This window comes from Emys orbicularis, chromosome 6, assembly GCF_028017835.1.
Source record: "Emys orbicularis isolate rEmyOrb1 chromosome 6, rEmyOrb1.hap1, whole genome shotgun sequence".
NCBI classification, from domain to species: Eukaryota; Metazoa; Chordata; order Testudines; family Emydidae; genus Emys; species Emys orbicularis.
In genome coordinates, this window is record NC_088688.1 from 88161006 (window position 1) to 88187247 (window position 26242).

The window sequence follows — 26242 nt, forward strand, 5'->3', positions numbered from 1 at the left end:
GGCCCATCTTTAGTCTCTATGAAAATTCTTTTTTGTTCCTGGATGTTTTCCCAAAAAAGGAACCTTGTATAAAACCAGGTATTAGAAATCCTAGTTTGGTTTTATCTTTTCCAGTAATTTACCAATCTGAGTGTAGTATAGGGACGTTACTTTAATCTAAACCCTTGGCACTCAGTGGGGAAAAAAGAAATCACATGACCCAGTGGATTTGATTAGACTGTACACTTCTCTGCCAATGCTCAGAGAGTAGCAGTGCGCTAGGAGGCAGTTAAGGGAAAGATAGTGTCGGTATTTCATCCAAGCTCACTGGATCTGTTCACCATGGGAGAGTTCCAACAGCAGCTGCTCACTCTTTTTGGGGGTCTAATTTGTCTGTGTACTCTGGTGAAATGCATTAGATTTTTGAAGTATTTTTTCCCATATGTATGGAATGCTTTGCCTCAGTCTTTCTTTCGGTCAATGGGAGAATGGGCAGGTAATGGAATTTTCTTCACATTTTTATTGCTATAATTGAGTGATGAATTTCTGTGTTATTAATCATGAGTGGTTCTCCCCCTAACCCCTTTAAGAACTAAACTTGTAACTTTTGCTGGGGGTTTTCCACTGATTTTAATTTTTATGAACCAGAAATTTCAGTGTACTTGGGAATACAAGAAAATAATCAGAATGGTTATAAAACACCATATGTTCTTTTTCAAAATACATATATATATGGAATTTAACTCCCTCCTCATCCTTCCCTATACTGCACACATCCCAGTTCTATCACCTTTTCTCTGCTGGAAGTGCTTTAGTTTTATAACATTGCCTATATCCTTAGTTTCCTGATATAGCATTTATGAAGCAACTAATTTACCATTAGCATCTGTCCCCATCCTCGGAAGCTTGTTTCCTATGTTCGTGGTAACTTGGTTCCAGTGGAATTTGCCTGAAGTGGTTACCTGTCAATAATAATCTCATTAACATCCACATTTACAGTAGACTCAAAACTTGGCTGCTCCATTTTAAAGGTACCACATGTCCTCAAAAGAAGAACATTGGTGTTTAAAAATAAAACATTTTCTTGATATTGAATGCTGAGATTTGTTTTTTTTAGGATTGTTAAATGACTAGCATTAAGCAGGATTAAGGATTTATTGCAGTTTCTGAATTCCTGTATTACGAGTGTCACAGATGAGGTCACTTAATAGCAAGATGCCATCATCAGCATCAAATGCCAATTTTAGTGTAAACACTTTCCCCTCCAGATTGAAGTCTCAAGATCCAGGTCTCATTTACTTTAATGGGAGTAGATCACATCTCACTGTACATGTTACATTTTGTTACTGATGGGTGGCATCCACTCCTGCTCAGAAGGCCAGCACAATGCCCAGGCACTACTGAAATAACCTGTAAATCCTACAATGAAGAATTAAGTGGGACTTCAGTGGGGGCACAAGTCTAGCACTGACTCTCTCTCTCTCTCTGTGGAGAGTGGATTTCATTAAGTGGAAGTTCTTTGGTTGAAATCCTGACCCCATTTAAGTCAATGGGCTCAGTGAAGATTGGTAGGTTTATTTAAACAGTTCATTGCATCACATGAAGCAGGATATTCTAAGGCACTAGAATTAAAATTGGCAGATCTAGACCTGTCAAGTCTGCTGCTTTGCCCAAAAGACTACTGCTTTTTAATTATTGGTCTACTAGGAAACCTAACCAATCACTGCTTGTTTTGTTGAAGGGCTTCTTTCTCCATATGAAATAGGGGAATGAGGTGTGTATTAACAACTAATCTTGGCATTAAAAACTCTCTCTCTCATAATTCAGACTACCCAAATCCATATTTTCCAGAGACTCTCACGAAACAAAAACCTTTAATGCTCATATTGCCCATTTCATTCCATTTATTATGATGACTTCTTGGGGCTACCTGGGAATTGTTCAGTTTGTTCCCTATGGTCAGATTGTTTATATGGCACCCAAAGCATGCTATTTGCTGGGTCCCCACCCCAAGGATATTTCAAGCCAAATGAAGAGATGATGGGATGTGTGAAAACAAAATTGAAGAGAATGGGTAGGAGAGTGGAGGGAGAAGGGTTACACGTACGTGGTGGCGAATTTGCTTTGGTTGTGGTCTGTGTATGTCCTGCTTGGGGATCGTAGCATCTTTAAACGTTGTTCTCTAAAAAATTAAGATATTGTATTTTAAGGTTTGGTGGGGTAGAAGTGGACTAAATGGGACTGGCGTGGTGGGGAAGGATTTGCCAGAGCAAAGGGGCATGGAGGAGAGACTGAAGGGAAGAGGGAGGCAAAAAGAGAGGGACAGGGAGACGAGGATGAGGAACAGGAGGATGAATGGAAAGGGTCACGGTGCTCAGAGCTGAAGTCCACGAGCAGAGTAAATGTGATAGTGCAAGAGGGGTGGTCCATGATAACAGTAGCTCCTCACTGGGCTGTGGGGAATACTGGGGACTGACAGGCCTGGATTCACTCCCTGCATCATCTGCACTAGCTGGATACTGGGGAAACTACACCTGCTACTGTGATTTACAGGCCACCTAGGCAGGGTATTTTCTACACTGCAATGAATAACCCATGACTGGCCCGGGTCAACTAACTCAGGCTCAGGTTGCGGGGCTATAAAATTGTGCTGCAGTCATTCGGGCTCAAGCTGGAGCCTGGGCTCTGAGACCCTGCAAGGCGGGAGGTGCCAGCGTCGAAACTGCTGCAGTGCAATTTTATAGCCCATAGCCTGAGTCCGAGTCAGCTGACCCAGGCTAGCTGCAGGGTGTCTTATTGCAGTGTAAACATACCTGTAGGCTGGTCTGAGCCATGTAGAGTGGGGAAGAGGCAAAGGGCCTGGCATGCTACTCAGCTCTGGCCAGGGCCGTAGCAACAAAGAACGTGGCCCCCTTCGAACGGTGGTCCCCTCCGAACATATGTCCGGGCGGGGCCCCTTACAATGCAGAAACTGGAATGCAGTATTTATTTTGCCACTTTTAGGGGCCCCCTTCCTTGCGGGGCCCCATCCGGTCAGAGGGTACAGAGGGCGCTTGCTACGCCTCTGGCTCTGGCTGTGTCTAGGTGGGGGAGAAGTGGAGACTGGCAGGACCAGATTCATTCATTGCACCTTTTGCTTTTGCTACTAGCTGGTACGAGGAGGAAACTCTGTGGCATTTTTATAGGTCACCTGAAGAATCCTCCGGGCTGGTGGTATTCATGATAGGTCCTTAAACATGGGGTAAGGCTGGAATTTTCAAGAGATCCACCTCCCATTACTTTCAATCAGGTTGTGCTCCTAACTGCCCCTTTGTGCCACTGAAAAAAATCTCTTCCTGAGAGATTAGAACATTTTGATCAAATTCTTTTGCAGAAAAGAATTGAGTCCATCGGTTTGGTTTGGTATCCTGTCTCCAACTGCTCAGAAACCAATATTTCAGAAAAAATGCAAAGCCAGCATAATGGACAATTATGCCACAACATGCCTACACAAGAAATTTCTTCCTAACCAAAGGCATTTGGTAGTTGGCTTGTCTCTGACTCAATTTCTCCATCTATAATGGGGATAATACTGATCTAACTGTACCTAATAGCGTTGCTATAAGGATTAATTAGTCAATGGTATTAAAATACCTTGAAATTGAAAAAAGCTAAATAAGGTGATAATTATACTTAGTTGAAAAAGTCACAGTGCCAATAAATGAAATATCTAGAATGAAACACCATTGGTACAAATTATTGTTCTGCTTGCTCTTTAAGGGGAATTATAAGCCATACTTTCTGTACAATGTATCTAATCACTGATTAGTGGAAGCAGGTTCCTTGGAAAAAAACTAAAAAGAGACTAAAGTTTGCACTTTTAATCCAGCCCTTTGAGCACTGGATATTAGTGTTTAGGAAATTCTGAAGCATGAAGATTGAATAATGAAAGGACGAACAAAAGAAGGTTATAAATTTATTTATTTTTCCCCTAGTGGTCACAGGAGCAGGAGATGGAATTGGAAAAGCATATTCCCTGGAGGTAAGATAAGCACCTATAAAATCAAAGTGGAAATATTGGTGAATGGGAAATTTCTTTCCTTCCAACATTCTTTGCAACTTAGTAAACTGATTCTACAGTTAAGAATATTATACATGCTTAAGGACCTAATCTTTCTTCTGTGTATGTGCATAACTCATGTTATCACTTAGTGATATGACATTCACTTTCAAAAATTAGAAGAATGACATGAAATAACCCCAACTGCTTCCATACTGCCAAGAAAATCACTGGGAAGTATTGAGTGATCCTAAAGATTTCATGCATTCTGTAATAATTATATAGTATAAACTTTAAGAGACAGTATAGTCTAATAGACTAGGTTTGGGACTGGAAAATCTATTGACCTGGGTTCCATTCTCAATTAACCTGCTGTTTTGTTTTGAGCAAGTCACTAATGCCAAATATTTCAAACTTGGGTGCCTAACCTTAAACACAAATTTGAAAGTGTTGGCCTTAACCTTTTTGCCTCAATTATCCCAGTTTTAATACTGGGATAATAATATCTACCTCACAGGGGTGAGTATTTAATAGCATTGCCAACTCTTACAATTTTATTGCAAAGTTCCATGCTCGGTTACTTAATACCCCTGCTCCTGGAAACAAATGTTTGACAGAATCTCAGTTTTAATTGAAAATTTTTTTTCTAGCCCTCATGGTTGCAGAGAAAAGCTTGAAAATGTTATCTGATGGCACAAAAACCAGAAGGCATAGAAAAAACATTTTTAAAAAACATTATTTTTAAGCCAATCTTATGACATTAAGGGCCTGACGCATGGTTCTGAACATTTGGGGTTGTCAGTATTGTATTTTGTTTGAACATATAAAGCATAAACAAAAGTGCCTAGTATTTATAATTTAACATTAATTGGTTATTATTATTTATTAACCAGCCTCCTGGATCACACCCTTCCCATGCAGAAGAGTGGGTCAGTTTCATTCTCTGCAGCATTCCTCCTTCCCTTGTCTTTGGTCCAGTTCTCAGTGAATGGGCAGGTGTGGGAAGGGGATCAGCTGGGGAAGAATGTGCAGAATAGGGGGAATTAGCATGCATGCCCAATTGCATCTTCAAAACCACATTTATGAGTGCAAATACCTACAAGTGGAACTTGGGGAACAGTGCATATAAGTGAGTGTTTGGATGACATTTAACCAATGTGTTGTTACAAATGCTGTGTTGCTCACAGAAATGTGGGTTTTGCATGCATACAGAGGTGCACCTGCAAATGTTTTGGGTCAGACTCAGTGCACACTGGCTGCTTTGTGCTATTTGAGCAATGCAAAGCAACTGTAAACTCGGCTTAACAGGACAATTAAAACACATTTATGGCTGCTTTGTGTTACTGGGGAGGAGTAGAACAGATTGAGTGAGCTTTTGGAAAATTTGGCTGTTACTGACCAGTTACTGTGGGGCATTTGTTAATTATTTTGGCTTTTGTAGTACGAGTAAGAGTCAGATTCCGCCATCTTTATTTATGCTGAATAGGACCTTACTCCACAAGTTGCCTTATTGATTTAAACCTGCTCAGCTAATCTACAGGGCAGATGCCAGGCACAGGCCTCTGTGAGCTCACTGCTCAGCATCTTCATTTGGCAGGCACAGGATTTTGTGAGGCTACTGGTTAAATACCTCTGACCCTTTGAAGTTTCTGACGTGGCTCCTCTGCCTTGCTGTACTGATATTGAAGTATAAGCCCCTCTGAGGTTACTGACTCTGTGCCTCATGTTCTCTGGGCTGATGCGAAGGCACAGGTCTCACTGATGTCTCCTCCTCAGCACTTCTAGTTTGCTGGGTTGAAGCGAAAAGGCCTTAATATGGGTATTGGCTCAACACTTCTGCACTTATGGGTTTATAACCGAGGACAGATCTCTGCAGGTGTGATGGCGAGGTACGGCCCCTGTGAGGGTTCCTGGCCAGCATATCTAGTTTTCTGGGTTGATGTAAAGGCATAGTGTTACTGGCATGACAGTTATAGCTTGCTAATGTCACAGGGCTTGTGGAAGCAATTGACTCAGCACTTACAGTTTGTATTAAAGTTCAGGCCTCTGTGAGACCGTATTGGGCTGATGTGAAAATCCAGGTTCCCATGAGGTCTCTGGATCAGCATTTCCAGCTTCTTGGGCTGATGTTAAGTAACAGGCCTTTGTGATAATACTGGCTTAGTTCCTCAAACTGGCTAGTCTGATATCAAGGCAGAGACCGCTCTGAAGTTACTAGGCTCTAGCTTGCTGGCTGATTTCATGGAACAGATTTCTATGAGGTCCTCTGGTTCTGGACCTTGAGCGCCTGGGGCTGATGTCAAGGCATAGGGCTCAGTGCTTCAGACTTGCTAAACTGATCTCAAGGCACAGGTCTCTGTGAGAATTACTGGCTCAGCAGCCACAGCTTGCTGGGATTATGTCACGTTTTAGGCCTCTATGAAGTCACTACACTGTATTTTTAGCGTGTCAATGCACTGGCCTTTGGCAGTTTACAGGCTTGACTCTTCTGTCTTCCTGGAATGATTTCAAGGGACAGACTTCTGTGAGTATTCCTGGCTGAGCACCTCTACTTTGCTCAGCTAATGTGAAGACCCATGTTTATGTAAGGCTTGTGGCTCAGCATTTCTAAACACCTTGAACTTGCTGAGCTGAAGTGAAAGCACAGGTCTCTGGACGTCACTGGCTCAGCTGAACTGGGCAATTTTTGACAACAATTTTCCTTGTTTATTAATAGCTTCATATTTTTAAACATTTAAGGTTGATTTGCTTAAATCACGGTTTCATTAGATCATTTTTGAGAGCAAGGAATTTCATATAATATAAGCTTTGGTATTTGGGAAAACCTTTGTGTGATTTGTTAAAATTTAGCATGTTTACAATCTGGTGAAAATTAATTAGGGCTTGAGTTGCTTTGTTCCAGTAGATTCACTATTTTACAGTGTTGCAGGAGTCTCCCATTAAATCCTTCTGCAGACACAAATATTTTAGGTTTGTTGTAGCAGTAGCACTGGAGGAAACATTTTTAAACAGTTTTGCAGAATCCATTTCTCCTTTTGGGGAGCTTCATTTTTGCAGTCCTTCTCTCCTATCCTACTTCCTCTGGGCCACATAATTGTTGAGAGATTTGAGTCGGACAGGTCTCACAGGTTTGAACCGCGAGAAATTAAAAGAAAAAAAAATAAGTGGGGATGCTGGCATGGTCCTGCCAAAAATCCCACTGTATAGATCTTAGAGAAAAAAATATATCTAATAGCTTTTACAAATCTCTAGAAATCTAGAACAACTTTTCCATAAATCATAATCCTGCAATTTTAAGTTCTTATGATCTAGTCTGAGTATCGCCAGTTTGTGTGCGTGACTGCAGTAATAGCATGCACAAATGAGGCCCAGAATCTGTGCCGTTTTGCATGTGGCTCTAGCTATTTGAAAACTTGGCTTATTCTGTAAGCTGCAAAAATGCACTATGAGGCATAGTGTTTTTTTTACTGTTTTGATGTGTGTGAAAGCCTTTCGTTGCACACTACAATGCCTGCCTAAGCCTTCTATTAACCTGTTTCAACATGCTTAGACATTTGTCACTGCTGGAAGTAGTAATGATGATCTTGCCTTTTAGGAATCCCAGAAGTTCATGAGCATTTAAATCCTTTACCACTGGGAGTCAGGATTTCCTAATACAAACAGGTTTATGTTGCATAATGCTGGGAGCTGGGGCTTGCTCTCATCCGCAGTGGGAAATTATATTTTCTAGCTGCATCACAGGCCATGTCTGTATTAGGAAAATGCATTGTCTTAGGAAGTATTTTAACAAAGATGTTTTTACTAATAGAATGTTAAACATGACTTGGCCGTTAAACATGAATGATTAAAAATGAATTTTCTCGGTACAGACAAGGCCATAGTATACAAGCCCAAGTAGATTGGTATTTTCCAACTGTCTTTTGCATTAAAAATTGGCCGTCATCACGTCTCATTTCCAGCCTGCTATAGAGAAGCTAAAATGATGCCCACTCTTCCATAATGATCACTGTTTATTAGGGTTTTATTAGCTGGCCATAAAACATTTATTCTTGGCTGAAATTTGGCATGCAAGGTCTTAGCAATGAAAATCATTATCATTTACTTTTTTCAACAAACTGCAATAAAAATCAGTGAAATGCATTTATTAAAACAGAAGCTCAAAAAATAGCTCAATTTTTGATGATGATATTTATATTACCAGCATGGATCTGAATGCTTAAAAAACCCATCTAAATGGTCCCCAAATTACAACTTGGAATGAGTGACCATGGAAACAGCGACCATGTCTCCGTTGCCTTCCGAATGGATTGGAAACAGCTTGAGTCAAGCTTAATGTGGACAAAGGGAAATTTGCCAGTACGCAGACAATTAGAGTTCTCTTCCTGAGTACTTCAAATGCAGCCCTTAAAGTGAGCTTTCAAAACGCCACAGTGTCTAAGTGTTTGCCTGTCTCTTTGTAGCACCGGACAATTATGTAAGAGTCTCCAAAAGCTCAGAACTGTGAGAATGGGCTTTGTGCTGAAAATGCAAATGGTTGTTTCCAATACATTTAGTGGACAATCTCCCCCTCATACTCTCGATGTAGCGAATTTTTAAACAAAGGTCCTTATTTCTTAACATTCTTTTCATTGTTTCAGGGAAGCTCAATGGGACAAACTGTTTCCTTCAAATAGATTTAGGGGGAAAAGCATTGCAGGGAGTCAGTTACAGAAATAAATGCCTTTTCAGTGTGTGGGCTTCATCAGCTAGTCCCTTACTCTCTAAGTAAACCTGGTACTTTCAGATGAAGTTGGCCTTATCTTTGTGCACATTCATTTAACTCTGCCTCTCCCTGCTTCCGTGGGCAGCTTTCTAGCTTCAGCTGAACTCTTTTCTGATCATGCACCCAAGCTCTAGTGCAACTTCAGCTTGTTAAAAACATACACTCTACAAGCTGGGACATATTCTACTTTCAATCTGTGCACAAAGCTCTAATTGGGAGTGGAAATGTTTATGTTCACACACACACACACACACACAGAAGTTAGATAAAAACATAAAATACTCTTGCTGAAAGGTTGCAACCTAACACTACTTTATTTCTTAGACTTCAGAATTATAACACACAAGACCCCAAAACCAGAGAGAGACAAAGCAGGCTGCTCCTTAAAACAGAGAGGTACAACTCACCCCACTTTACTTTAGGCTGGCTGCCTGCAAACTGATTGCTGCTAGACCAAGAATTACCACAAGAAGCCATAAGAATAAGGGGAGAATATGACTATTTGTTTTGCATTATTTTCACATTACCTCACCAACTATAAACAGACATGTTAAAAACTGTTTGCATCTACAAACCTAAATTCTTGCCTACATTTTTATGGATGTGCTTTTCTGTGCACAAAAACTCTTGCTTGTTCATTTACTTCACTTTACTTAAAAAAAATCTCTCATTCAAGTTTTGGGGACATGGGATATATATATTATATAATATAAATTCTAACCAAAGTCCAAAATATATAATCCTTTTAAAACTCATCCCAAAGTTAGGACCCTCCCACTATTCAATACAATCCATTTAGCCCCTTTTCTCAGGGGGGAAAAAGCTTGGAAAAAGATGAAATATTATAGAGTGACCTGGTGGTCAACAAATTCAGGTTCTGGTGAATTAATGGAGAAGTCAGTTCTACAGCAGAAGGCCCCTCATTGGAAATATCAGGTGGAATTGTTCTCCATCTGTCAGTTAATTAGAGTCTTTCAGGAAGGGCTCAAGGGACATTGTTTTGGCCAACCTTTTGTTTGGCCATAGGTTGATGCTCAGAGTGTTTCGTTATGATGGGTCAGGATCATATAGGGAGGGGGATGTTTGTGCAGCTACTATAAGCAGTTTAACTAATCTTGGTTTTAATTTTTGTCATGTCTCCAGATAACATGGTGATGAATGCCTGAAAGTAAATGAAATATTAAATAAAATGCAGAGCCTTGAAAGCTAAAAAAGTCACTTAAATGTTCTCATCACCAGAATGTAATCAATTTTAATAATTTTAAACACCTCTTTTGTAGCTGGCAAAACGTGGATTAAATATTGTTATGATAAGCAGAACACTTGAAAAACTGCAGAAAGTAGCCACTGAAATTGGTAAGTGTTTAAATCTGAAGATAACTGTGACAGGCAGTGTTGTGTAATAGGGCACTGGATTCATGAGACCGGGGATTCTGTTCCCAAAGTGTTTACAAAACATTAACTCTCATACTACTCTGTGAAATAGATGAGTATCATTACCCCCCACTGACAGATAGGGATACTTTGTGAAGGCACAGAGATGAATTTTTAAACAGTCACATAAATGTGTGGTAGGGCTGGTTATTGAACCCACACCTCCTTATTCTCAATCATGTACTTTAACCCATAGAGAATACCTCCTCCTCCAGTATAGGAAGTGAGTTGAAAAGGATGACTCTTTTGACACATTCAGCCCCATGAGGTATAGTTGTACCATAGGAGTTCCCAGAATTGGAATTCTACATGGGCAGAAATCCAGAATTAAAAAAACATTTATCTCAAGTGTTGGAATGTAGAGTAAAATTTCCACCTATTCAGACAGGAAGGCCTTTAAAAAAAAATCAAGATAAGATTTGAGAAAAAAAGAGATTGAGTTTGTGCAGACAAGTAGAGCCATTATAGCTATTAGGCTACTAATGTAATACATTTTGTGTAGTGTATGTAAAACATCGATCAAACCATAAAACTAAGGCTATGTTTATACTACAAACCATTGGGCGGCAGTGTGTAATGTATGTATAGCTAAATGTCACATAGGGTTGCCAACTTTCTAACTGCAGAAAACCGAACACCCTTGCCCTGCCTGCCCCTTCCCCGAGGCTCCACCCCCCATTCACTCCATCCCCCCCCCCCATCACTTGCTCTCCCCCACCCTCGCTCACTCGCTCATTTTCACTGGGCTGGGGCAGAGGGTTGAGGTCTGGGAGGGGGTGAGGGCTTGGGATGAGGGGTTTGAGGTGCAGGAGGGGGCTCCAGGCTGGGACAGGGGTTTGGGGGATGGGAGGGGGTGTGGGCTCCGGGGGGGGGGGGTTGGGTGTGGGAGGGGGTTCTGAGCTGGGGCAGGGGTGTAGGAGGGGGTTTGGGGCACGGGCTCCAGGCAGCGTTTACCTTAGGTGGCTCCCAGGTGCATGGGGCAGGGGCATGCGGAGCCCCCATGGCCGTTCCTGACCCAGAGGGACATGCTGGTTGCTTCCTGGGAGCTGCGCGGAGCCCGGCAGGGAGCCAGCCAGCCTTGCTGTGGCCAACGGGACTTTTAGTGGCCCAGTCAGCAGTGCTGACCGGAGATGCCAGGGTCCCTTTTCAACCGGGTGTCCACACTATGGTGTGCAGCTCTACGTCTGTGTGTGTGAAAGGCTCTGGAAGAGAGGAGGCAGCAGAGAAAAGCTTCATCAGCTCCATGCCACCAGAGGCTTTCACAGTAGTGAGGAAAGGTGCTGCTGCTGGAGTCTTTCCCTGTAAATTTAGGGCTAGATACTGCAATTAGCTCAGGCTCCTTTGTGCTACTCAAGTGTGGGGGCTCAGCTGGCATAAACCTGATGGAGCTGGCTCCTGCATCTGCCATTTTCACCCCACAGCATACGGGAGGGTGGGGGTGGGGGAGCAGGGAGGAAACAGGTTGGAGCTCTGCTACACTCCAGAACACTGATTCTCTAAGTCATGCCAGGACTGGCACAGACTGGCCCACAGAATCATGGGGCCATAATTGGCTTCCTGACAGCCTCCCTGCTGTCCTGCCCCAAGCAGAGCTCAGATGTACAGAAGAAGCAAGCTCTTGCCAAATCTGAAGATAGGCCGATAACTGAAGTGGAGTTAGAAGCTTGCCATTTTGGGGGAAATTAGGGTCTCCCTTCTCCCCCCACCAAAAGACCAAGCTCTGGTGACACTAGCTGGTGACATAAAAGAAACACATAGGAAAGTTAGATACAAAGTCCAATTCTGTATAGCTATAGAATCAGTTTCCATTTCACTGAGGGGAGCTCCTAGACTTTCTGGAGTCTATGTGCACCTGAAATGGTCTCTGCATTTCCATTGTTGACAAATGTGTGTGTTCAGATCACTGTTCAAGAAAGGGAGGAGGAGAAAGCCTTTCAACTGGTCCTAGATTCACTTAGCAAATCTTTCATCAAGCCTGGTCGGAGGTTCAAGATGATTATGAAACCTGAAAGCAGGTTTAGTAGTAAATATTTCTCATGTGAGCCCCCTTGTTAGCAGAGTTATAATTTGAGCTCTCTAACAGAGAATTTCAGCTTTCATTTTTGAAGTCAGTCAGTCAGTCAGTCAACTTCTCTTCTATGTGAAGACAGCATTGAAAATGTAAACGGGATATAAACCAAACAACCCAGAGACAGGATTCTGCAGCTGGATTCCACTTCTGCAGCAGGAGGGGTAGGTGTGGGGGAGGAGGAGAGATTATAGATTCTCCCATTTCCCTTTTATGTAAAATGAGTCAAAGTTGAGGTGTATCCCAAAGAGTTGCCTCAATAATTCTTCCCCAGATCCTTAGGCTGGCCCATCTTACAATGGTGTGATTATGAATAACACAAATAGGCTATATTTCAGAGGGAGGCTGCAAAATATTGTTTCACAACCTGCCCCCAAAATGCAAAGTCCAATTCTGCTTGTTAAAATGTTCATCTTACAAAGAAGCAAACTTTTAAAATAATTATATAAAATAGAGTTTACATCAAAGATCTGTCAGCATGTTCATTTTCAATAAATTGCAACACTTCTCTTATAAACATTAAAATTGGGGAAAATGTTAGAAGTTTTGTATTATATTATTTCTAGTAAGGGGGCTAAATTTTGTCTTGATATTTGGGCAGAGCGCCCACAGATTTCAGGGCAGAAATTGACCCTACATTTTCCTTAAAAAATGTGTTAATGAAAGTGCCTTTTGCTTATATTTTGATTACTCTTAAAAAGCAAGGGAGTTGAAACAGCTGCATGTAGTACAGAGTGCAATACAAAAGGGTGAACCAAGTTCTTTGGCTCATTCCTCTTGATTACAATTCTCTCTCTCTCTATTTATATATAAAGACACTTTGTGTTAATTACAGAACAGGCCACAGGTAGAAATGTGAAGATCATACAAGCTGACTTTACAAAAGATTACATATATGAGAATATTGAAGAATGTCTTCAAGGCTTAGAAATTGGCATTTTGGGTAAGTTAATTAGACCCATTAATTGAAGAGTATTTTGATAATACATTATATAAATGCATTTGTATTTAAGTAATTGCAGCTTACTATGCAACTACAAATTGGCATCACTTGTTTTAGAACATGGTGTATATGACACTAACTAACAAGCTGGTTTTAACATGCAGATGTTATTAAAACCAAGTGTGCACTTGCTTAATACACTGTTTTTAGTTGTTTATTATACAGGTTGTAGAGGTGAATCAAGGCACTCTATGGGTTCCCTATTTCTCTAATAGGGTACAGTAATTTCTTTACCATCTGAGCCAATCTACCACCTGCTGAGTAGTATCCATTTTATGTGGTGACTCTCCCTGTTTAGTCTGAAAGAATTCATTTTCAGTATTTCTTTTACAGCTGTGTGGAATTCTTGCATTGAACCTGAAAACCACTATAAATGAACTTTTGGTTAAAGCTAACTGGAGTGATATGAATAGGAACAAAGTATTTTTTAAGTATCCTTTAATTAATCAAAAAAAAAAAAATCCAGTAATAGCCTGCTTTGGTTCTACTGAGGTCAATATCGATGGCTTTGGTTTCAGTGGGAACAAGATGGGTCACTAACAGCATTTCTCTTCACATACAGCTTAAAAGCTTCTTAAGAAGAAACCTTTTGTTTAACCAGTTAAACTATGCACTTCATCCAAATATAGTTCTTATTGTTCGGTTTCCTTCCTGATTAGTTAACAATGTTGGAATGCTTCATAATCCTCTTCCATGCCGTTTCCTTAATGGAGCAGACACAGACGAGGTAGGATTACGTTGTAGAACTGTTGTTTTTTCTTGCAATGTAACAATTAGGGCTGGAGGTTCCATTTACTAAGGGACAGATCCTGCGTCCATTGAGCAGGGCTGGTCTTACCATGAGGCGAACTGAGGTGGCTGTCTCAGGTGCCAGACTGGGGGGCACTAGGACCCAGAGTGTAGAAAATTGTGTCTGCTGCTGGTGCATAGGTATTCTCTCTGCTCTAGATGCACAGAGATGGTGGAGTGCTGTGCTGGAGGAAGGAGGGCACAAGAGACATAACAGGCAGGCAGGAGAAAAGGTGAGAGGGAATAACAGAAAGCAGCAGGAGCTGCAGGGAGAGAGAGGAGGAGGAGCCTCTTATGTACCTCTCTAGCACCCCCAGGAGCCTGGACTGATTAACACCAGCTTCTCAGGGAGCTTCCTGTTTCCTGCTGCTTCCCTGAACCCACTTGAGGAGAACAGGCAGTCAACTGAAGTAGTAGGAGCCAGTTAGGCCCTTAAGATGCTGATATCTTCCCTCACTCAGGCCCTGCTATGAGCCTGCTTATTTGTCCCCTTCAATTGAGTGTGGAGAGCCACTATAGCTGGCACAGAACAGCAGTCATGAGTGAAAGAAGAAAACGCCCCTCTGGGGTAGCATTCAGAAAAAGAAAGAAAGCAAAGGAAGCTTTTCTATCTAAGCAGGAAGGAGCTCTCCTGAGATACATAGACACAAATGTTCACAGTGAGCCTTCCGGCCCCAGTGAGGATGTGAGTGGTGAGGAGATGCCTAATCTTCCAGTTAGTCAGAGTGCAGGTGACCTGGCAGCTACTGCAGCATCCATCTCCATCTCAAATGGATGTAACCATGCACATTCCTGAAGAAAAGTGTAGATCAGAGAAGAGTGTGGTGGAGGCGCAAGAAACAGCTGCTGCTGAGTTTAGTTCCTTAAGTCTAGATGATCCAGGACTGTGGACCCACTTGAGCAGTAGCCTGAGGGACTTCCCGGTACTGTATGGGCCACAGCAGGTGAAAAACTTCATGTTCCCCAAAGACAATGAAAATAGAAGTTTACATCCAACACATTACTGGCGTGAAATCCCCAGTGGTGACAAAGTGGAGAGGCCATGGTTATGTACTCAAAAACCCAGAATGCTGCATACTGTTTTTGTTGCAAACTCTTCCAGTCTAATGTTCCAGCCACATTGGGTTCTACAGGAACAAAGGACTGGAAAAATCTGGCTAGAAATCTGGCATGCCATGAGAAGGCAGCAAATCACCAGAGAGCATTCCATAGGTGGAAAGAGCTTGAGATGAGACTAAGGTTAAAGGCCACCATAGATGATCAGCATCAAGAGAAGATTGCATCAGAGTCTCTTTACTGGCAAAATGTTCTGAAAAGGCTCATTGCCATTGTGAGAATGCTTGCTACCCAAAACCTAGCACTGCGTGGCACTTCAGATCAGCTGTATGTGCCAAACAATGGAAACTTCCTTAAAATTGTGGAGCTGATGGCTGAGTTTGATGCTGTACTCCAGGAGCATCTAAGAAGAGTCACCACCCAAGAAATGTACACACACCACTCCCTTGGAAAAACAGTTCAAAATGAGATCATACAGTTACTGGCAACAAAAGTCAAACAGAAGATTGTGGCAGATCTGAAGTCAGCAAGATATTACTCTGTTATTCTGGACTGCACACCTGACATCAGCCATACGGAACAAATGACTTTAGTGGTGCATTTTGTAACAACAACAGAACCTAGTGAAAACGTCTCTGCAATGGTGACTGTCAGAGAGCATTTTCTAGAATTTGACATTGATGATACTACAGGAGCTGGTATGACAAATGTGCTTTTTAAAAAGCTGGAAGATGCAGGAATTGCGATAGCTGACATGAGAGGTCAGGGCTACGATAATGGTGCCAACACGAGAGGAAAGAACAGAGGAGTGCAGACACGGATCCGAGAGTTAAACCCTCAAGCTTTTTTTGGCCCATGCAGTTCTCAGTCATTGAACTTGGTGGTCAGTGATGCAGCATCAGCTTCTAGTGAGGCTGCTGAATTTTTTAATGTAATTCAAAGCATCTATGTATTTTTCTCTGCATCAACTCATCGATGGCAAATTTTGAAGTAGCATCAGGGAACATCCTCTCTGACACTGAAACACTGAGTGCTACATGATGGGAAAGTCGAGTGGAGGCGATAAAGCCTATCAAACAGCAAATTGGGAAGATAGACGATGCCATAGTTGCCATTATGGAGGATAATGCTATGACAGGAACTGTTCGTGGGAGAACAGTGGCAGAGGGAAATGGAATCACCAGAAACATACATAACTTAAAATTTCTGTGTGGCTTAGGCCAGGTCTACACTAATCCCCTAATTCGAACTAAGGTACGCAACTTCAGCTACGTGAATAACGTAGCTGAAGTTCGAAGTACCTTAGTTCGAACTTACCTCGGTCCACACGCGGCAGGCAGGCTCCCCCGTCGACTCCGCGGTACTCCTCTCGTCTAGCTGGAGTACCGCAGTCGACGGCGAGCACTTCCTGGTTCGACTTATCGCGTCCAGACAAGACGCAATAAGTCGAACCCAGAAGTTCGATCGCTCGCCGCCGGACTACGGGGTAAGTGTAGACCTACCCTTAGTGTTGTGGCATGACATACTGTTTGAAATAAATGTTATAAGCAAGAGACTTCAAGGAGTTGATCTTGATATATCTGGAGCAATGGAACAACTGGACAAAACAAAGTCATACCTACAGTCTTACCGGTCAGATGAGGGATTTCAAAATGTTCTGAAGAGTGCACAGAAGTTGGCAGAAGAACTTCACACTGAAGCTATTTTCCCACCCATTCAAGAATACAAGAGTCACCGAAGAAGACGACATTTTGATTACGAGGCACGGGATAATCCCATAAGAGACCCCAAACAACAATTCAAAGTTGAATTCTTTAATGAGGTGCTAGATCGTGCAATACAGTCAGTTGAAGAACGTTTCATGCAGCTCAAGGAACACAGCAGTATATTTGGGATATTGTATGATATTCCAAAACTCCTCACTATACCTGAAGAAGACTTACACCAGCAATGCAGGGCACGAGAGACAGTGTTGACATATGATGACATGCGCGATATTGATGCGAGTGATTTAGGTGATGAACTGAAAGCCCTTTCAAGATACATTTTAGCAGGATCAACTTCAAAGGTTGTTCTGGAATATATGTGCACAAATAAGATGACCACCCGCTTTCCAAATGCTTTTGTTGCTCTGCGCATACTTCTAACACTTTCTGTAACAGTTGCCAGTGGAGAACGCAGCTTCTCCAAGCTGAAGTTAATAAAAACACATCTACGCTCCACAATGACACAGGAGAGGCTGGTCGGCCTTGCAACCATCTCAATAGAGCATGAGCTGGCCCAGACTGTGGACCTTCAGGAAGCAGTTCAAATCTTTGCAACCAAGAAGGCACAGAAAGCACCACTTTGATTATTCAAACAGATAAAAATGCCAGTGTTTACTATGAAGACAAGAAAAGTTACATTTGCTGTTCAGGCGTTTGAAAGTTAAGTGTTACTTAAAATTTTTGAACAAGGCATTTTAAGTTGTTAGTTCTCCTTTATTGGGGTAGGTAGCAGAGCAGTACCATGAGAGGAGTAGAACAGGAAGAAGGCAGAATTGAGACCTTTCAAAGTTTTGGCCCAAGCGAGGGGGCATGAGGGCGTCATTTGAGCTCCCCGCCTCAGTTGCCAAAATGTTGTGGGCCAGCCCTGCCATTGAGGTTGGTGAAAGTTGCACTGTTGAATTCAGTGGGAGGAGAATTGGGCCCTAAATAAACATACTTACAAATGAACATACAATGACAAATTGGATAATTGTGCAGGAAAATAGTTATTTGCATGGACAGTCTTGGTAAATATGCATGCATTTTTGCAGCCTCCTTTTGAATTATTTTTACCCTGGATGTTCTGTTAGAAGTCTTTGCAAACTGAACCCTCATGTTATAAATGCCAGATAAGTGACTTCTCAAAATGTGTCTACATTTGCATTGTTTCTTGTTTCCAACAGAACCTCATCAGCTGCAACATTATCTCTGTTACCAAGGTATGTACCATACACATTCAGTGTATAAAGAAATAAATGTATTTATACCAGAGAAAGATATTGTTTCAAACAGTGACAATGAGTTTTCTTATGTCCTTGCATTTTGGCTGGCTTCAATCTTAGTTGCTCATCCTGAGCCATATCGGAAGCATTATTTTAGGAGTCTAATTAGGGTGACCAGACAGCAAGTATGAAAAATCGGGACAGAGTGTGGGGGGTAATAGGTGTCCATATAAGAAAAAGACCTGAATATCGTGACTGTCCCTATAAAATCAGGACATCTGGTCACCCTAAGTCTAATTAACATGCTAGGTTCTGCTACGTGTGAAACATTTTGATTAGAGCTGGTCAGAAAGTTCTCAACAAAATATTTTTGGTTGTCTAAATAGGCTGTTTTGGCAAAGCCAAAACATTTTGCAAAAATGTAACAATTTTGACAAAACCTTTGACAGGAAAGCTTCTTGTCCACACTGGCCTGAGAGAGAGAGAGATTGAAAACCTGACCTTTTTGCTTCAAAAATGGATGTGATGCAATTCCATCTTGTGAAAACGTTCATTGCAGATTGACCAAACCTTCTGAAGACAGATTTCAAAACCTCATAAGTTGTTTCAAAACAAAACTGTTCTCTGGCCAGCTCTAATTTTGATTAGCTCCTTCCCTTTCAAGCACAGTTAGTATTTCACCACCTCCCCAGCTCTGATTAAGGTTTGTTGCTCTACTGTTTGGGGCAACATGTTAACCTGAGCTACAACTAAATGCTTCATAGTTCATCTCAACCTTAGCTAATATCTTTATAAACATGACATGAGAGGCCTTTATTGACAGACTCTCCTCTTTAATTGTTGAGTTTCCTCCCCATATCTAACATACCTACCTTCCCCCAATTTGACCTGTTTGATCACACCACATACTTTCTCAAAGGCTCTGCTCTGAGAATTGCTTTGACTGCTTACCAAAGAATCCCTCTTCTTGAAAGGTGTCTGGATTTTTAAAGTAGAGCACACAGCCCAAAACAATTCTTGGGGGGGGGGGGGGAAGGGGGAGGAGGGCAGCTAAAAGGCTAAATTCAAGTGTGTAGAAGTGGGACAAGCCAAAATAAGCAGTGTTAGCTGGTTAGGCAAATGATTTATTCTTCAAGGTTTGAAGTATAAATCCTTTCATATTGTTCAACTAAAATAAACTATTTATTTCTGCCATTTCTTTCTATAAAACTTCCACAAAATCTGCCTATTCCTCTCTACCCCTCCACCACAATAATTCCCTTTCCAGGCCTGGATGATGCCTTCCCCTGATTACTGCAACCTCCACCTCTTTGGCCTCTCTCAAAGCCACTTGCCCCCTTCAGTCTATTCCAAATGCTGGTACAAGAATTAACCATGTCTCGGACGAGATCCATCCTCTCTTCAAATGTTTCTGCTGGTTTCTCATTTTTGTCCTGATCATATGTAAGCTCTTGACCTCCTGAAAGCTCTAAACATTCTGGGGTGAAATCTTGGCTCCAGTGAATTTAATGGGATTTTTGCCATTGTATTTGATAGGGGCAGGATGTCCCCTGTGGCAACTGCTTTCATTGATACTGTAGTCTCTCTCTTCTGCCCTCCTTGTTCCAGTGAAACTTCATGGCAAATTTCCATATTGATGTCTTCCAGCCACTCATCTCTCAACCTTTTTCCACTTTGCACGCTATGATTGGCACCTTCTCCCTTCACCCACTTGGACACGAGATGCCTCCGTCCTTTCTTCCATAAATTCCAATTTGAAAATGAGGCTTAACCCCCTGCATGCACATTCTCACCCCCTTCATGCTACTGGCCTGGAACTAAGCACCAGTATGTTTATCTGCACTAGTTTACATTGCTACCCTTTCCTTTCTTTGTAAGTTGTCTATCAAGGCTCTTCTCCTTAAAAGCTAAGCACACGTATAAGTCTTTGAACACGCGAGGAGTCCCATTGAGTTCAAAGGGACTCAAATCCATGCTTAATGTTAAGCATGTGCATATGTGCTTCACTAAATAGGGATGGACTTGAGCACATACCTAAGTGCTTTGCTAAAACAGGGTTAGAGTGAGAGAGATGGGTGACTGAATAATTAAGATCCAACCCCAACCTTTGAAATTCAAAATGAACCTAAAGCTTTTACGCTGAGGCTTGAAAAAGTTGGGAAAATGTTGTGTTTTTGCACTTTCTGATCCTAGTTGGGACCAGAAGTGGAAATGCTGAAATACCAAGAAACAGATCGAGATATTTGATCCAATATTGCAGGCTCATGAAATTCAGATAGTTTGGAAAAGATTTGCATAAGCCGGAGAACGTTGCATATCAAACTGACCCTTGGAAACTTTGGACAACAGTTCAACGCAATGTGTTCTAATCTGTGCCAGTACAATTTCTAGTCTTTCCTCAAAATTTCAAAGTATATTTTTTAACCTAGCTGCTCTGGCTCAGACCCCCTGTGCTTTCAGAACTTAATGTGTTAGCACATTTTCTCTGTTTAAAAAACCCCAAACCATACAAAACAAAACCAAAAAGAGACACAAAGCACAGGGAGAGGGAATGTAACTCATAGCCCTTTTATTTCTTGTAGATGACACGGATAATTTTGAAACAAATGGAGCCAAGGTAAAACTCCATTTTTTCCCTTAAGCTTTCTGTGGGTTCTAATTCTAGCAAATATTTGCTAGCTCCAATTAGTTCTGCAATAACTACTCAAGTTCCTGGTGGGTCGATGCTCAGTATAGTTTATTTCTCCTGCTGCTGTGTGAACAAATGGTAGAAACTGTAACAAAAAAGTAAAATATAGGGCAGATCAGAAGATGTAATATACTGGGTTAAGTTTACAAAAAAGGTATGCTTGTATAGCATATGTAAACCTGCCTAGTATGAGACTAATTAGGCATGCAAATGCCTTTGCACACATTAGTATTTTCTAAAGGTAGCTGTAGAGTTTGGAATAATAGTATTTAAGTGTTAAAGATAAGTTACAATAACTTGATTTACTAAGAGCAATTAATTCAGCTCCATGAGTAAAAGGTTCCTTTTCTTATCTGTTTCAAGGGAACATATTTAAGACATAATTTTGATAACTAAATTTCCATCTGTAAGAATTTAAAAAGGGTGAGGAGAAAATTTTTATTTTAGGATACAGTAAACTTTTGTTTCAGCAACAAGCAAGACAAACTTTTACCTTTTACTAGTTTTCCCTTTGGTTATTATGAAAATAGCTGAGAGATGCTTTTTACTACATATAGGGAAAATTAAGGTCCAAATGAAGGAAGTGGGAAGAGGAATGGTTTAGTTAAGGAGAGTTATAAGCATAAATTCTTTTCTCTGAATTTTTCAAATATCTGACAATATTCATGTTCAGATGTACAACACCAGCAGGGCCGGCTCTAGGCACCAGCAAAACAAGCTGGTGCTTGGGGCGGTACATTTTTAGGGGCGGCATGGCCGGCGCCAGAATGCCGCCCCTAAAAATGTGCCCCGGCCGCCCTAGCTCACCTCCACTGCCGCTCGCGCGCCGCTACTCGCCCTCCCTCCCAGGCTCTCAAGCCTGGGAGGGAGGGGGAGCAGCGGCGCGCGAATCAGCTGTTTCACGCGCCGCGGCCGCTCGGGGTCTCCCCCTCCCTCCCAGGCTCTCAAACCAGGCTCTCAAACAGTTGTTTCGCGCGCTGCTGCTCCTCCTCCCTCCCTCCTCAAGCCTGGGGGGAGGAGGCAGGGCTGGGGATTTGGGGAAGGGGCGGAGTTGAGGCGGGGCCGGGGGTGGGGTAATTAAAAAATGGGGGGGGGGGGCGCGGCCAAAATTGTTTTTGCTTTGGGCGGCAAAAATCCTAGAGCCGTCCCTGAACACCAGGAACAAAATTCCCCATGGTTCCAGTTGCACTGTTCGCTTAAGTTACACTTCTAAAATTTTCTGTCTGTGTATTTGCTGGTACCTAATTAAGCTCTAAAGATTCTCTTTGAGACTGTAGCCTGTTCTGTTTGTATAATGGAAGAGTTCTGCCTTCTAGAGAAAAAGACTGCAGTTTGAATCTTATGCAGGACCCAGATCCTACTGTAATATAGCAAAAGGCAAATTTAATGTAACAATTTAATTTGAATTTCAGACAAAAAGGACTTATTCTGAACCTTTCTTCTGGTTTGGGCACCTTCCCTTGTCCATTATATACTATATATTCGGCTTCTAAAGTAAGTCTTTCTTATTGCTTTGTAAATCAGTGTTGCTGAAATGTTCACCCAAAACACACTAGCTCTGACTTATAATGTTGATATTTTCAGATACAATTAAATAACACAATAACCACAATATTCACAGTATCCCTCCAAACTAAGGCAGAGAATAGGGCAATGGTGAACTTCTGTAGGGACAGGCTAACTGGTTTACTCAAGACTGAAGATGCACAAGACGTGACAGATTCTGCTTGCAGAGTGGAGGGTAAAATTTTGTGTAGTGGAAGGATGGAGATGGGAGACACGTGGGGGGCGGGCGGGGTCAGCCCCCCGGCTGCCCTCACTCCGCCACTCCACGATCAGCAGGCAGGGGTTGCCTTGCCTGTTTTTCATTTGGAGGCTTCACTTTGAGTTAAAACTCCCAACATTTTAACTTCATACTGATAGGATTCACTTTGATGAGTTCCATTCAAAACCATAAAACGCTGAAGCCTCAGCTCTTGTTTGGTTGACATTCCACCCCAGCTCTCTCAAAACCCAGACAAAACTCACACAAATCTAGCCCAAGTTTCAGCTACATTGAAACATGAGTTTTTAGGTGGGGTTTTTTGGTTGCCTAAGTTTCTCATGGCTCTACTCAAAAGTGAAATCAAATATTTTTAGATTGAAAAAACTTGGTCAGCATTATCTAAAAATTTCTGATGACCCACTCGCATATCTCTTTTTAGGTACATATTATGGAAACGGGCCATATATCTGACAACCTCACACTCTAATATATTTATACTCATAAGATCCTTGTAAGATAGCATTTCTCTATTATTCCCATTTTATAGATGAGAAACTGAGGCACGGAGAGGCTGTGATGTGCCCAGTGTCACACGGATGTCTGTGGTGGAGCAGGGACTCGGACCCAGATCTAGTCCTAGGCTAGTATCCTAAAAACCAAACCATCCGTCTTCTCTTCTTGCACTTTGCATAGTCATTGATCTGTGCAAAGTGGGTGTAAAACTTTACCATTGATGTAAATGAGTGGAGAATTCTGACCTGATAGTATTTTACACCCAGTTTTTGCTCAATTTATACAGGAGTAAATACTATACAAGGCGCAAGGCAGATAATCAGGCCCCGAATTTCCAGACTAGAGATGGTCCCAGCATGAACAATATTGAACTATGGGTACATTGGGATCTAGATCCACCTGTGGATCCGAATTTTGCAATGTGGGTCCATGAACATCAGAAATTTGGATCTCAATCCAGAGCCACACTTCCACTCTTCCCCCCTGCGGAGGGTTGCCAACTTTCTAATGGCACAAAACCAAACACCCCTGCCCCGCCCCTTCTCTGAGGTCCCACCCCTTCTCACTCCATCCCCCCTCCCTCCATCGCTTGCTCTCCCCCACCTTCACTCACTTTTACTGGGCTGGACTGGGGGTTGGGATGGGGTGTTGGGTTCAGGAGGGGGTGTGGGCTCCTGGAGGGAGTTTGGGTGCGAGAGGGGGCTCACGGCTGGGGTGGGGCTGGGGATGAGGGGTTTGGGGTGCAGGAGGGGGTTCCAAGCTGGGGCAGGAGGTTGAGATGCAGGAAGGTTTTTTCAAAGTGTGGACTCTGGCCAGGCGGTGCTTATCTCAGGCGGCTTCTGGAGATGGCCGGCATATCTGGCTCCTAGGCAGAGGGGCCAGGGGGCTCTGCATGCTGCCTGTGCCTGCAGGCATCACTCCCGCAGCTCCCATTGGCTGCAGTTCCTGGCCAAAGGGAGCTGCAGAGCCGGTGCTAGGGGCAGGGGCAGCATGCGAAGCCACCCTGGCCGCCCCTGTGCCTAGGAACCAGACATGCTGGCTGCTTCTGGGAGCCGTGCAGAGCCAGGTCAGGCAGCCTGTCTTAGCCCCGCTGCACTGCCAACCAGACTTTTAGTGGTCAGGCATTCCAGTCAAAAACCAGATGCCTGGCAACCCTACCCTTGTATCAGGAAATGCAACTGCAGGTTACCCACCCCACCTGCCACCTTCTTTTCTTTATAGATCCTGCCCAGCTCCTCCCCCCAGCTGGACTTATCTGCAAGTAGGCCCTAGCACACCCTAGGTTTCCTCCAGGTGTAGCCTATAGGCCTAATTTCCCCCTGCAGGCCTGGTGTGGGGTGGATGTCTCAGCACATGTGTCAAAAGAAGAATGTGTTATATTCCAGCAGTGGTACAACTGCACCTGTGCTAGCAGCTAGTGTAGACACAGCTCAGGCATTTTTACCACTGTGTCCTCAAAACTGCATTTTCATAACCTGGGATACTTCTGAGTCCCTTGTTACACTAGTGCTTTTTTCATGTCTGACTTGTGCTGGAATGTGGGCACAACTTTTTCTGTGTAGAAGAGTCCTGTGGGATCAGACTCAGGCCCTCCTTTTCTAAATGTGGATGCACTAAGTAACTCATTGCTAGGTTTTGCACACATATTTGGGCCTTAGCCAGGATGATATTTGGGTCATTTTGGTAAGGGGTATGTGTGTATGCATGTGTGCACACAAGTAATTTCAGTTCCTTATGACTAAGTTTATTCAATTTTGTAATTCTAGGCTTTTGTATGCACATTTTCCAAAGCACTTCAAGCAGAATATAAGGCAAAGGGAATTATCATCCAGGTGATATAGTATCTTTGTTATTTGCCTTCATTTTCATGAATATTTGAAGTCCAGTCACAGAGCCCAGTCCCATGAAGTGCTGGACACCCATGTGGAAGCGTTGGGTGGCCCAGTGTCCCTGCTAAAATTTCCTCCTCACTGGTGTGAAACAAAAGCTTCCTCTCCTCATTTCAGCCCAGAGGTGGCTGCCCTTTCACTGATGCTCCATGTACCTTCTATAATGTGTTAAGGACCCTTCTAAATGAAAGGCACTAATTATTGTCAATAACGATCTTTTATTTCAGGTGGTGGCTCCTTATGCTGTTTCTACTCCAATGACAATGTACCAAAAACCCAATCTCATAACAAAGACTGCAGAGGAGTTTGTTAGAGAGTCACTGATTTATGTTACTGTTGGAGAGGAGACATTTGGTTGTTTAGCCCATGAGATCTTGGTAATTACATTTAATAATTATTACAGGGCTCCCTGGGACTGATTCAAAGCCCATTGAAGTCAACTGGAGTCTTCCCTTTGATTTCCTGGGGTTTTGGATCAGGCCCCAGGTGAAAAATTCTGTACAGGCTTAATGCTGATTGTGAATTGTTGATGCTTATATATGTCACCAATTAACCATAGTGGGAGTTAGGTACAAGCTAGAATAGGTACTTACATATGGCAGCTGTTAATGCAGGAAATTTAGTACAAGCATTGAGATGAGTAGATTCGATCAGTTGGAAACTGAAAAAAAATCCCCCCACCCCGAAATATTGACTGTAGCAGTATCACAAAAGTTTTCAATGCTAATTATTATAATCTACATGAACACTGATTTGATTTCTTTCTAGCTGCCTGTAATGACTTTTTTTTTGTTTTTGCTTTTGTTTCACTGTTTGGAAGGCGTGCATCCTGCAGCTCATTCCGTTGTGGGTATTCCACAGTGACAGATTTCAAGAGGTGTTCCTGAACACATTTCCGACTTACCTGAAAAGGAACTGGAAGAGCCCCTAACAAAATCAACTTTTTAGACCATGTGAAATTGTGAATCCTAGCTTCATACACTATAATTCTGGGGGCTAAATTCAGCTCTGGATGAATTTGGCCCAGCATGCTTACTGAAGAAGTTTGCTAAGGGCCTGATCCAAAGGCCATTGAAGTCAATGTTTTTCCAAAGACTTCAATGGGCTTTGGATCAGTTACAGAGGGATGGGATGCTACAGCTGCTTTTGCTTCTTTAAACTGAGCTTGTAGATGGTGCAGCTGTTTGATGTTTACAAATAAAACAATTTGCATTATTTCCAAACATAGGTTTGTTTGCTTTGATGCTTTTAGGAAGACTCACATGATCTGTGAAGGGGCTTTGGATTT

General features: G+C 42.4%; 1 protein-coding gene across 1 annotated transcript; it reads left to right on the forward strand.

Moving 5' to 3' along the window:
* The first annotated feature begins 321 nt into the window (after nt 1-321).
* On the forward strand, nt 322-25885 carry HSD17B3 (hydroxysteroid 17-beta dehydrogenase 3). Its single transcript, XM_065407001.1, has 11 exons — nt 322-475; nt 3954-4000; nt 10061-10136; nt 13118-13225; nt 13945-14012; nt 18060-18095; nt 20681-20715; nt 22200-22281; nt 24832-24897; nt 25182-25331; nt 25775-25885. The coding sequence occupies exons 1-11, from the start codon at nt 322-324 to the stop codon at nt 25883-25885; spliced, it is 933 nt and encodes a 310-aa protein (XP_065263073.1).
* The last annotated feature ends 357 nt before the right edge of the window (nt 25886-26242 follow it).